At 39.4% G+C, this 12,500-nt stretch overlaps 1 protein-coding gene across 1 annotated transcript in view; it reads left to right on the plus strand.

Annotated features, from left to right (window-relative positions):
* Window positions 1-12,500, plus strand: part of LOC138033111 (uncharacterized) — a 58,712-nt gene that overhangs the window by 38,253 nt on the left and 7,959 nt on the right. Inside the window, exons 10-14 of the mRNA XM_068880870.1 lie at window positions 6,796-7,138; window positions 8,387-8,737; window positions 9,313-9,339; window positions 9,907-10,096; window positions 11,405-11,578. Of these exons, the coding sequence (XP_068736971.1) occupies window positions 6,796-7,138; window positions 8,387-8,737; window positions 9,313-9,339; window positions 9,907-10,096; window positions 11,405-11,578 (1,085 nt within the window). The remainder of the gene's footprint in view (window positions 1-6,795; window positions 7,139-8,386; window positions 8,738-9,312; window positions 9,340-9,906; window positions 10,097-11,404; window positions 11,579-12,500) is intronic.

Genomic DNA, 12,500 nt, shown 5'->3' on the forward strand with positions numbered 1-12,500 from the left:
ATGTCATGTGACCTCGAAGTAACCAATGAGAGCACGCCCTGTTGGGAGATAAAATTCAGCTATATAACAATTATTCCATGAGCCCAAGTTGGATATGAAGTGATAAAATTACGCGCGAGTTGGTTATAATCACTTCATATCCAACAAGGGCGAATGGAATAATTGTTTTAGTAAATTCTCAAACCGGGTTTTGCCGCCAATTTTTATTTCCACAATTTTACAAAGCGTCCGGAAAGAGCATACAACTTCCGGTCACACTCGCCCCGACTCCCGCCATCACCTGATTATTACATAACAAAAAACTGAATTAAAGTGACAGCTACGCAAACGACAATCTGTCGTCAACTTGTGGCGAAAACCAAGCTCGAATTATTCAACCGGATTTTTGGATTTGCCTCGTGGAACTGGTGTTTCATATTCCATGGGATTTCTTTAGTTTTTTCCATATATTTTTTTTAAGAACGAAGATTTTAGTGTAAAGATTTTTCATCTTTATTATTCCCATTTTTAAGAACGAATAATTTTCATGGTCAAATATTTATTAATCCCTCCTACTTGATTTAGTTTTTCGTACATGTACTATCTGACTGTTTCTGAGATTACATTTTTAATTTCACACAGAGTTTGTTTCATTTGTTAACCTTATTTTGGGGTTGAGAGTTTGCTTTGTGAACATCTCCCCCTCATTTTACAGACTAACCATAACTTTTGTCTATGATTTTCCCTCAACTCACCATCCACACACACACACACTATTCCCCATAACTATCTACTGATTAATGAATGTTTTAGTTAGTAGAGAGAAACCCCTTTCTTGTAAGGCGGATTCTTCTAAAAACACCAACTAAGGCAGCCACAAAGGTTACTAGGTTATCTGCTGCATCATGTACTCATATTAAACAAAAAGCCTTTTATGTATCTACCAGCAGGGATACACCATCAGTCCTGGTTCAACACTTTGTTGGCCTTGGTGTTCACACTTCAAATTACTATGCACACAGATACAATTTAAATTTTATTTTTCTAACTCATTAACTTGATACCAACTCGGAGGCAGCTTTGATAGTTCATTGTCATCATTATTATTACTTTGATTCAATAAATTCTGAATCTATTCATGTTTTTTATGGGATTACGTAGGGCGATGTCATTTTTCAGTTTTTTAGCTTTAAAATTTAGGGGATTTTTTCCTGGGTCCGCCCAGGGAACAGGTGGTTTTGGCACCTGATGGGTTTTTTTCCACGATCTATCCAAAAGAACGAATAATCTATACACCTGATCGGCTTTTTTCCAGGATTCATCCAAGGAACGAATGATTTATACATGCTTGACGGGATTTTTTCCTGGCTCCATCCAAAAGAACGAATGATTTTACTGCCGCAATTCACTCTGGATCAGAAGCTATACAATCTCACTTATACTTCCAATTTTTTCTGGGTCATTGCCCTTTTTTAGCTTCCTAATTTCGTACTAGTATTTTAAATTGCTTTGGGCATTCCAGGATCCATGTTTTGTCATACTGGTTCCCAGATCTACACTTTAACACATCTCGTACCCAGGCCATGTGTACAGGTTGGGCCGTATTTGAATTCTCTTGTCGCAAGCAAGGCTGACGTTTGCAGGATACTTCGCAAAATTTTGGAGCGAAGGGAAATTTTTGCCAGCTTTTTCTTCCATGTAAGTAACCAGGTATCCTTTTTTTCTCTATTTTCTTTTTTAATTAAACTATAATTTTGCTTCAGAACGTCCTTGATACACATGATGTGTTGTGTTTTTGGGGTCTTATGCATTATGCATAAAGACCCCTAAGTCAGAGGCAGATCTTGTCAGTTTGTCACTTTGAGGACGAGAACACACGTGACAGTCTGGCTTGTAGACTGGGTACTAGTAATTGCGAGGTCATTGTTTTCAAGTGTCGGCCATTGCTTCTAGCGTTCGTTGTTTGCAAATAAATCTGCGGTCGTTTTCCCTGTTTTGGAAAAAATTTGAAGAGTTTTCCGTCGCAAATTAGTTGTAAGGTAAGTTATTTGTGTTTCAAAATTGATCTGTCGTGCTGTTTCAGATTGGTTTTCTTTCTTTCATTTCGAAAATTAACTATCCTAGCCTGCCTGCCTTGTTTGTTCTTTGTTATTTCATCCAGGTGACTCCGCTGAGTGGAATCGATACGGGAGTTGTTTACTCTCGCAAGCCAACATATTTAGACTCGGCTTGTGTTTAGTGCGGATTGCACTGAAGCTAAGACGCTTTCGCAAGCCCACATTCATTGGCTCGAAATCCGTTGCGCACCACATACCTCACAAGTATCTCACAAGCTATCACAAACCAGTATTTATCGGCTTGAAATGTCGGTGTGGGTTACATCCCAAACTGAAAGAGTTATTGTACTCTAAAAAATAGTGGCATTGAATAAGAGTTTTGCACTCTCAAAGAATAGTATTTCGTACTCTTACTGTTGTCTGCTACTAGCCGCCAGCATGGGAACAACAATCGAACAATACCGGTCAAGGATCGGCTGTCACAACAATTTTGTGAAAGTCAAGGATGCATTTTCAGGTGTGCGAGGGCGATTTTGGAATACGATGCTTATGATGTTTTACTTAAATGTGTTTTACTTGCCAACATTAAAACAAGTTGTTGGTTGATGTTTTGGTTTGCACAAATGATGTGCTACAATGTTTATATCCCATTGCTTATAACGCAAGCAAATGATGTGGAGGAAAATCCAGGTCCTACAATACTTGATATCATTGATCCAACAACCACTGTGTCCGCTGACTCTAGTCAAGGAAGTGAAACAATCTTTGGTGTGAATGCTGGTAAAGTAATGTGTAGCAATGTCACTTCCTGGTATTATACCATCAAATACAAGATATTAGTTTGTGGACTAATTCTACTTTGAACAATATTTTGGTTATTGGAAATAATCTATACAGTTCTATGAGATGTTCTGTGCGAACAAATGACTATTTGCTGTTAACTGTTGTTCCAGACATGGTTTCAATATTTGATAAAGTGTATTTATTGCAATATAGTGTATTAATGCCATTAGTTAACAAACAACAATTGTAATTCCGTTGAGAGTTTGAAAATACTCCTAGAAGTGAATTTCTAAGAGACATATATGGATCAATGTTTGATGTCATGAACAAACTTCCAGTAAATGACTCACTATATACCCTTTTAATAAGTCTAATATATGCTGTTTTCCGCTAATGACGTCAAACTCTTGCTTTCAAATTTTATTTAGAAATGTACAAAGGCCTAAAACTTTTCTGATTTCTTTTCTTTTTTGAAGCCTTTGTACATTTCTGAATAAATCTTAAAAGCATGAGTTTGACGTCATTAGCGGAAAAAGGCATATATTAGACTTATTAAGAGGGTGTATATTGTAATGCATACACTTTATCAAATATTGAAACCATGTCTGGAACATCAGTTATCAGCAAATAGTCATTTGTTTGCACAGAACATGTTATAGAACTGTATAGATTATTTCCAATAACCAAAATATTGTTCAAAGTAGAATTAGCCCACAAACTAATATCTTGTATTTGGTGGTATATCATAGCAGTATGTGACATTGCTACACATTGCTTCCAGCATTCACACCAAAGGTTGCTTCATTTCCCTGACTAGAGTCAGTGGACACAGTGGTTGTTGGATCAATGATGCCTCCACATTATCACCTGTATTTTTAGGTATTGCTAATGCTGTGTGTACCATCAATGTTTATTACTGCTACTCCAGTAGATGCTGCTAGTAACACTGTTGGAATCTCAGGATTCATTGGAGCATGTCTATAGGTTTTTACTACAGTGTGGTAAAGTGTTTTAATCAAATGGCTTTTCCCAGCACCACCACCTCCAGTTATAAACAAATAAACTGGTTCAACATTTTGTGACTTCAGACTGTTGAGGTTTTCATTTTATTTCTAGTCCATGAAAGCACCCTGTTGTAAGCTTTAGGTTGCGTTTTTTATTATGTAATGATCTACATGTAACTGATCGACGTAATTGGTCATCAGATATTTCTCTTGGCTGTTTATACATTGTTACTGGTGATGGACTGATTTCCAGTAGTGTGGGGATTTGCACCAAGCTCTGAGAGTACTTGTTCATTGAACGCCTCATCTAGTGATGATTCATCTTAGAATTCTAGTTGAATTTCAGCATTCTTTTGATCATATATAAGATCATATGAATGTATGACAGTGCCATGCTTGCTTCTTAGCCAATCTAGTGCTTCTGTTACTGGTAAATAGCTGATAGAGATGATGTAGCGTGCAGCAAGAGTTGTCTAAACTGTGCAAATGGCATTAAGAGGAATTTTAGTGGCAAGTCATCGATGTAAAATTCTGAACAGGTCTGAAATTTGAAGCATACTTAAAGAACTCATTTCACTACTGCATTGTTATGGCAAATTTTGAACCAATCACGCATGGTAAAAGTGAGACCGTAGTACCAAATTCTGTAAGGGCTGAATGGAGTTAAGCTAAGCATAAGACCCCAAGTACGCATTGCGGACCTATTTTTGGTAAGAGTTACTTTCCAGTTTTAGTTAATCGACTTGGAAGCCTTGGTCGTGTTAGTCTGTCCATGGCGTTTTGTGCTAGTTTTTGTCCAGAGTTGCGGCTTGTTCTTCTCTTTTTCCTTTCTTGACTCGGCACGAGGGGGTCGGGTAGAGGTCCGGCGCTGGACTAGAAACCCCCTTGCTCGGTTGCGCTCTCCCCCTGAAGATTCGCAGCCATTTACGAGCCTAATGGTGTCGCAGTCAGCTTGTCTTTATCCTTGGGATTTTTGGATTTGCCTCGTGGAACTGGTGTTTCATATTCCATGGGATTTCTTTAGTTTTTTCCATATATTTTTTTAAGAACGAAGATTTTAGTGTAAAGATTTTTCATCTTTATTATTCCCATTTTTAAGAACGAATAAATTTCATGGTCAAATATTTATTAATCCCTCCTACTTGATTTAGTTTTTCGTACATGTACTATCTGACTGTTTCTGAGATTACATTTTTAATTTCACACAGAGTTTGTTTCATTTGTTAACCTTATTTTGGGGTTGAGAGTTTGCTTTGTGAACATCTCCCCCTCATTTTACAGACTAACCATAACTTTTGTCTATGATTTTCCCTCAACTCACCATCCACACACACACTATTCCCCATACCTACTGATTAATGAATGTTTTAGTCGGTAGAGAGAAACCCCTTCTTGTAAGGCGGATTCTTCTAAAAACACCAACTAAGGCAGCCACAAAGGTTACTAGGTTATCTGCTGCATCATGTATTCATATTAAACAAAAAACCGTCAAACAGACGATTTTGGAAGTTTTCAAGTGTGAAGAAAGTGTTCAAAGTTTAGAAAGATTTTCCTGATTCCCCGCCTCCGTAATACGTTCCGTCTTTCTTCCTTGCTGAGGTGTAAAAACATTTAAGGCATTCATTTAGCTCCTCTTTCGACATGTCTTCAATTCGTTTGGAAAATTTTGTGCCAACAGGACTTGGCAGCCATTCTGTAAATAATAAGGTGAGCGTTTTTCTCGTTGTTACGCAGTCGTAAAAGTATCAAAACATCGACAGTGAACGTAACAATTGTTGCTTGTTTTTGAGTAAAATTCACAGATACGTACCATTAAATATGTTCATTCCGAACTTCGTGGCTTTCTTCGTTTTTTCTGGGACAGCATTATCTAATATCTCTTGAATTTTTGTGGGAGACAGCTCCTGAAACCTGCCAGTGTCGGCCATTATAGAGAGCTGAGGTTGAAAACTTCGTGCGGAAAATTTTTAAACTTGGCGCACTTTTTTCCATATGACGTAAAACTTCGACTATGGGCTCATAGTCGGAGTTTTTTAGCCAATCAAAAAGCTAGAAATGCAATAGTGGGAGCTGAAAATTTACTAAATAACAAGACCCCTTGTGTCTGCCCACCTTAAAGGGTCTGAAGGCATAATTGTTAAACGGTTAATAATCGCATCGTCGTCTTCATGCAACGCCTCGAAAGCCCACTTGGTAGGACGCAGGAGTGCAGTATTGGTCTACCGTCTTGATATGCCTGGTTCAAATCCGGCAACTGTTCATATTCCGGCGGCTGTTCATATTGTTTTTGGAAATTTATATCTGGCAAAAATATATCTGACAACTAAAGTGGATTGATACTGATTACACCATCAAATGGTGCATTAATTTTAAACAGCAATAAAAAGTGAACTCATTCAAGGAAATTTCTCTTGCTGAAAAATGTGTTTGTCTAGCGCCGTATCCTAATTGCTGACAATTGACTTCGTCAAAAAAGAAGTTATACCGAAAATGTAATGTCCTGACAAAAATCATTTTCTATTCAGCCAGTTAGAAGTAGGGTTGCTCCAAAGCCCAGTTGAATGATAAATTCTTAGACCTACCGACCACCCTATAAACGGGCTGATAATCGTCTCGTATGTGATCGTTCTATCATAAACGTTTGTACTTCAAAGCGACTTCTTAATATATTACTTCTGCTAGCTAAGGAAGGATATCTTTGATGTGCCCGAATTTTGCCAAGGTCAAATACGCTCTCTCGGTTACATTTAACGATGACTGATGACCCACCGTTTGGGAGAACTCGAAAAAGCCGTGGAAACACTCGCCTTATGTCGCCTTCCCACAGCATTCTCGTTCTCCCAAACTTTCACTCGTGTCTCTAGAACTCGATAGAAACATGGTACATGTTTTCTATTTCTTAATTAATAAATGTAACTGATTATTTCCAAAATCTTGTTTAAGTAATATATTTCTGTGTTTTTGGGTTTTAGATAGCTATCGGGATTATTTTACCACTCCGTACTTTGTCTTTATCCGCGACGCACTAAGCTACCTGGTTTTGCTTGGACTTCACTTTACCATCTGCCTGGAGACTTCAAGCATTTCTTTCACTTGGATAGAGTGTGCCATTCTAGTATTCTTCTCGGGTCGTGTATTATTCGAATGCGAACAATTCACAAATAAGAAAGTTGAGGCGACAGAAAAGAACAGAAGACGACATTACATACGTATGAGATGTAACCGGGGTTATAAATATCTTGAAGAAGACGAGGAAACGGAAGAGCAAGAAACTAAACCACAAGGTTCTACTCTGAGATTCTCCAAGTACATAACGTAAGTAACATTTTGTCTGAGGGGGCTAGTAACCAATTTCTCTTGCACTTGTGATAGATGGATAGGTACCTCATCCAGGAAGGCAATCCTGCAATGCTGCAGCAATGATGGTATTCGCCTTAACTTGAGTCACCGAGTTCGCGATCGAACCTGGATTAGAATATTCCGGCGACATCAACTCCCATTTCACTTCTCAATGCAAAGTTGCTTGTTTAAGAGCAAGCAACCAATTTCCATTGCACTTGTGATGGATGGTGAGCACTGCATCTAGGAACGCAATATTGCAATACTGCCACCTGCCCTAGGTCATCCTGTTCGAACCTGTGGATTCAAGCGTCACTTTTATGGAGATCGATCTAAACTCACATTTTTCTTCTCACTGCAAAGGTGTTTGTTTAAAAAGCTGTAATGCTTTTCAAAGGAGCACTGTCACGCTTAATTGCCTGTCTTTAGGTCAAGAATGGGTAAAAATCTAAATTAGTTCTTTAGCTCACACGTACAACATTCCTGACAAACCACTGAGAAGATATAAAATATATTTACAGAACAAAGCTATTCGTTTTTTAATTTTTGGCGACTTTCTGAAGACATTGTCTCCAAACTTCACAAAAATGGCCAGTTTTTTCAAGTTTCAATTCCTTTCCATCCTCTCCACCCTTGGCTGCAACCAACAAAGTGTGGATTCAGTGTAATTCAATGGCAATTGGCAACAAAACTTCAGCATTATTTTTTGGTTTTAATTGATGCAAGGACGTCTTTTAATGTTTTGAAGTTTGACTAAAATAGCATGACACTACCCCCTTTAAGTTTGAAATAATTCATTTATACACAGACAACTTAGACAGTTCTTTAATGACTAGCATGACACTAATCGGCAAGCTAAACCATCCCACAAGAGAGAAAATCTCCAGCAAAACCTAACTGGGAAGAAAAATCATGTGTTGGCGAAGGGATGCTACAACCAATTCTTATTCAGTAGTCCAATAACTTAAGGCCATCAATTAAATCACATTGCTCCATTGCCAATCCAGCATACTAATTAGAATTGGGTGTTTCTCTCCAGTCCTAGATCGTGGGTGACGACGGATCACTGTTCCTGATCGTGTACATATAATTCTGATTCAGAAGTGCTCAGCTCAAAATATACTTGCCCTTAGATATTGTCTTTAAGAAAAAGTGCTTTGTCTTCGTTTGTTTGTTTGTTGGTTGATTGATTAATTTTTACCTATGGTTACCCTTTGTTTGTAGTGATCGGTGGAACATCTTGGACCTCATCACGCTCATAATTTACTTCACTACTTTTGTTCTAAGAATGGTCACGTTGGCTTTGTCAGATTCCGTGACCAACAACCGATCCCTCGTCATAGGTGGCTATTTTTACGGCCTTAATACCATGTTCTTAACGCTAAGGGCATTTGGTCACGTGATGGAGACAACAAAGCAAACTGGACCCATCCAGATCGCTTTCTTCCATATCTTGAGTGACATCGCTACCATATTTTGGCAGTTTATAGCGACTATTTTGGCCTTTTCTATTGCAATAACTAAAGTTTACGTGGCTGAGAAGTCTTTCATATCCGACGACAAGGGAAAAGAACTGTGAGTAGAGCTCTTCCCAATAAAGTCAGTAACAAATCGTTTATTTGTAGAATTTACTCGATATGTATGCGAAATATAATATGCCAAAGCTTGCCCTACAGCACTTTTTTCTGCCATAAAAATGCAGATGTCTGTCGGTGTTGATGGCCTTAAAGTATCCAATCTTACTAAAAAAAGTGTCACCACGCTCTTTTCATTTCCTTGGATCAAACTTCCCTTGGTAGATGCTGAAAGGTGAAGAGGAGAAGCCGTCGGACATAAACTTACATTAGTTATATACCTTAACATTTGCTTGCCATGTATGAGTTTGTGCATACGACTGAATATTTCTCTTTCACGTACAATTCTTCAACATGTTTACTTTCCGTCTTATTTTGTTTGTTACAGGGTTAATATATTGTTTGCGGTAACGTACTGGGCACGTTTTGCAAAACTAAAAACGAAAATGGGGAGATGATTTAAAATTACTCAAAAGCAGATCTCAGTTCGTATGATGTGTGGATCATGCGCCCCTTCCAAAAAAGTACTTGACAAAATACAAGTGGGTCACAGTTCTTTTTATGTTTGTGTTGCAGTGTTTGTAGCAGTTCTGGGATAGCCTGGTAAGTCCAGAGAGTTGTAAGCGATAGCTTTATCATTTCTTCCAATGATTCTGGTTAGAAGCGTACATAAACAGCTTCTCCCATTTTGTTGCTCTGGTTTTTCTAAACTGGTCGTTGTATTGTTTATTAGTCTGTACGAGATATTTGAGTCTTCGGCCTGATATGAATAGAAGACAGAAGTCACATGTACTCTTTGCATAAATCTGTATCTTTCACCTCTCAGTTTCCTTTGACGTAAAAGAGCTATTTGTTCCAGACAGAAGCACGTGACCTTGAAGCGTGTGACTTGCAACTCTTTTCCTTGGAACAAAGCTGGGGATTTTAGGATACCAATTTTATGCCCAAAAAATGGACAACACTAAGATCGAACCTGCACGCGCGGGAAAATGCGCGAGCTACGCTGCATCCAAATAAGGAAGTTTATAAACTCAAAAAAAACCTCAGCTCTGAACTAGAGTTAAACGCTTCAAGATCATGAGCTTCCGGTTCCAGCACATTTAGGGTTTATCAGATTTACGAAGTGTTTTGACTTCGCCAGTATCTTAAGGTCTTCTTTTTAATCCACAGCTGGTGGAAGATGGTGCGACATTTATGTTGGTCTTTGTTAGGAGCTGTGGATGTAGACTTCTTGGAGTCAGCTGATGGTCCTTCAGTAACACTTGTTAATTTTCTATACGGAGTGTTCCTCGTAATGGGAGTCATTCTTCTGATCAATATGATGATCGCACTTCTGTCCGACACATACCAGAAAGTACAGGTAGGATAGTTATTTGGCTTCAAGTTTTTAAATTTTCATTTTCTGTGTAGACTAATTAAAATCGTTTGTATTCCATTTGTTCATGTCCTCGTTAGTGGTACTCCCTACATAGCAATATGATAGATCAATATCTATATATTACAATTATTCTAACACGCCTCAAACTGAGGCCCTGTTTACAAGCAGGTAGGTTAACCCTAGTGCTAGGATTACCCTAACACTCCCAGGTGATCTGGTGACGTAATTCAGAGGACTGGGGAGAAAAATTTTAACGCCGTATCCCACAACCGCGCGCGGCCTAATTTTCGAATTCAACATGGCAGAGGCGAGGTTAGAGCTCATCGGGTCTACTTGAATGTTCATTCAGTAACAGGAAATGTGGTAGAATCGAAATGATCTCTTGTGTTTTGGCGACGGAAATACTGCAGGGAGTTTGGAAACAACACCTAAGGCCGCGCGCGGTTGTGGGATACGGCGTTAAAATTTTTCTTCCCAGTCCTCCCAATTGCGTCACCAGATCACCTGGTCATACATTTCTTCTTTTTTTCATCGACGTGTTTACAAGGCAGCTAGGGTTACCCTGGCGCTAGGGTAACCCTATCTGAGTGCTAGGGTTACCCTAGCTCTAGCCCTAGCTCTAGGGTAACCCTAGCTGTCTTGTAAACGCTCTGCTAGGGACAACTCGCCTAAGCGCGACAACTTTTTAGCGGTTTCCATTGTGTTTGCGTTGCTGGCGGTTACCAAGCACGCAAAGTTGTCCCGGGTGGTAGGGTAACCCTACCTGTGAAATTTTTCTGGTAAACTCGAGCTATGTTTGACCCTCCTGCTAGGGTTACCCTACCTGCTTGTAAACAGGGCCTTAACTTGGTTTCTTTTGTTTCAATCCTCTAGAGCCTCAGTACCATATTAGAATTTCAGCCCATTCTTCTAAGCTACTGCCATTCCACTCCTTTTAAGTGTGTTAGCTATGACAATTTTGCGCTGCAAAATGCCCTTGCATCTTGAAAATTAGATTGTTGCATGCTACTTTTGGGGTGATAATGGAACTGAGAAGAACGCACACCCCGGGCACACACCAAAACAAGCTGAACAGACTGATGAGACCCAAACTCTTTTCGTTAAGAGCGCTTTGATGTATCCCTTTTAAAAGTAAAAACAAATTGTTGTGCTTAAGATATACAAGATGCCGGTAATGCAGTTTGTGTAGCTTTTTTTGCTGTATCTATTGTCATCATTCTTAACGAAATTACTGCTTTGACTGATGTTTCTCTCTTTAATTTTTTTCGTTCATTCTTTGACTTTTGTTAGGACAACTCGCTGATGGAATGGTCATTTAAGAAAGCCATAACAATACAGGCATACAGTTTCTGTCATCCAATACCAGTTCCCTTTAACCTGATCTCTTTCATGTTCAAATGCTGTGGGTGGCAAAAGTGTTTTACTAGTTGCAAAAATCGGAAACAACGGACGCAGACGACTCGCGTAAGTTTTCTATTAATGGGTGAAGAATAGGTGTTCTCGATTAGTAAAGTCATATGCGTTCACCTTGACGCACTCTGACAGGTACTCATCAAATGACGTCATAAAAAACCGCCCCTTTTGTATTTGAATGGGTTTGATTGACAGCTGATTGATTTGCATAATAACCCTAACCCGAAAAACCTCCACATTCTCCATGTCGATGTCATCGAAATCGACTTGAGTGTAACCGAACGGGTACGATTGAAAAGTGGTAGCTAGTGACCCCGACGCGTTTGTCAAAGACCAGTCCTTTACGCTTGGTGCGGGGTCCCACTTTAAGACATTTTGTGGCCGGATCGCGTGTTAAGAAGTAGAGGTTGACCACATCGATTTTGCGTCGGTCTTCGTCCAGTGGGTTGGTGGTTTCATCTTGGACACTTTGTTTCTTGACTTCGTAATTGAGTTTTTGGGAGCCACATCCATTGAGAGTTAGGCTTGTAGGTTTACAACACACTTTTCCATTCTTGGTCTTCCAGCCAGAATTTTTCGGACCAGCGGAGGTGAATTCTGTAATGCAATCACCATCATCCAACTCGTTGATCATGTCGCCCAGGAAATCACCGAGGAGGATGTCGAGTTGACCGGGAAGCCAACGATAGATGACCGAGTCTGTGTCGAAGCAGAGGGTTCGTTGTCTTAACTTTTCGAAAGACTCGGGCGTGGCAAGTGGAGGTTTTCTTCCTTTGTCCAACTGGTTTCTTGAGATGTTAGAGTAGACCATTTCCAACTCGTCTTCGGTGCAAATACGCACAGCATGGATGCGCCACAAGGGGTTGGAGACGACAGCAGAGAGAGAGAGGCTGATTCCTCGAAGGCCACCGTGGTGAGTTTGTTAAGATTCTCACCAAATTTACCCCAGAAGGAGTTGAGCATCAGTTTGGCA

Source organism: Montipora capricornis, chromosome 14 (genome assembly GCF_036669925.1).
Source record: "Montipora capricornis isolate CH-2021 chromosome 14, ASM3666992v2, whole genome shotgun sequence".
NCBI lineage: Eukaryota > Metazoa > Cnidaria > Anthozoa > Scleractinia > Acroporidae > Montipora > Montipora capricornis.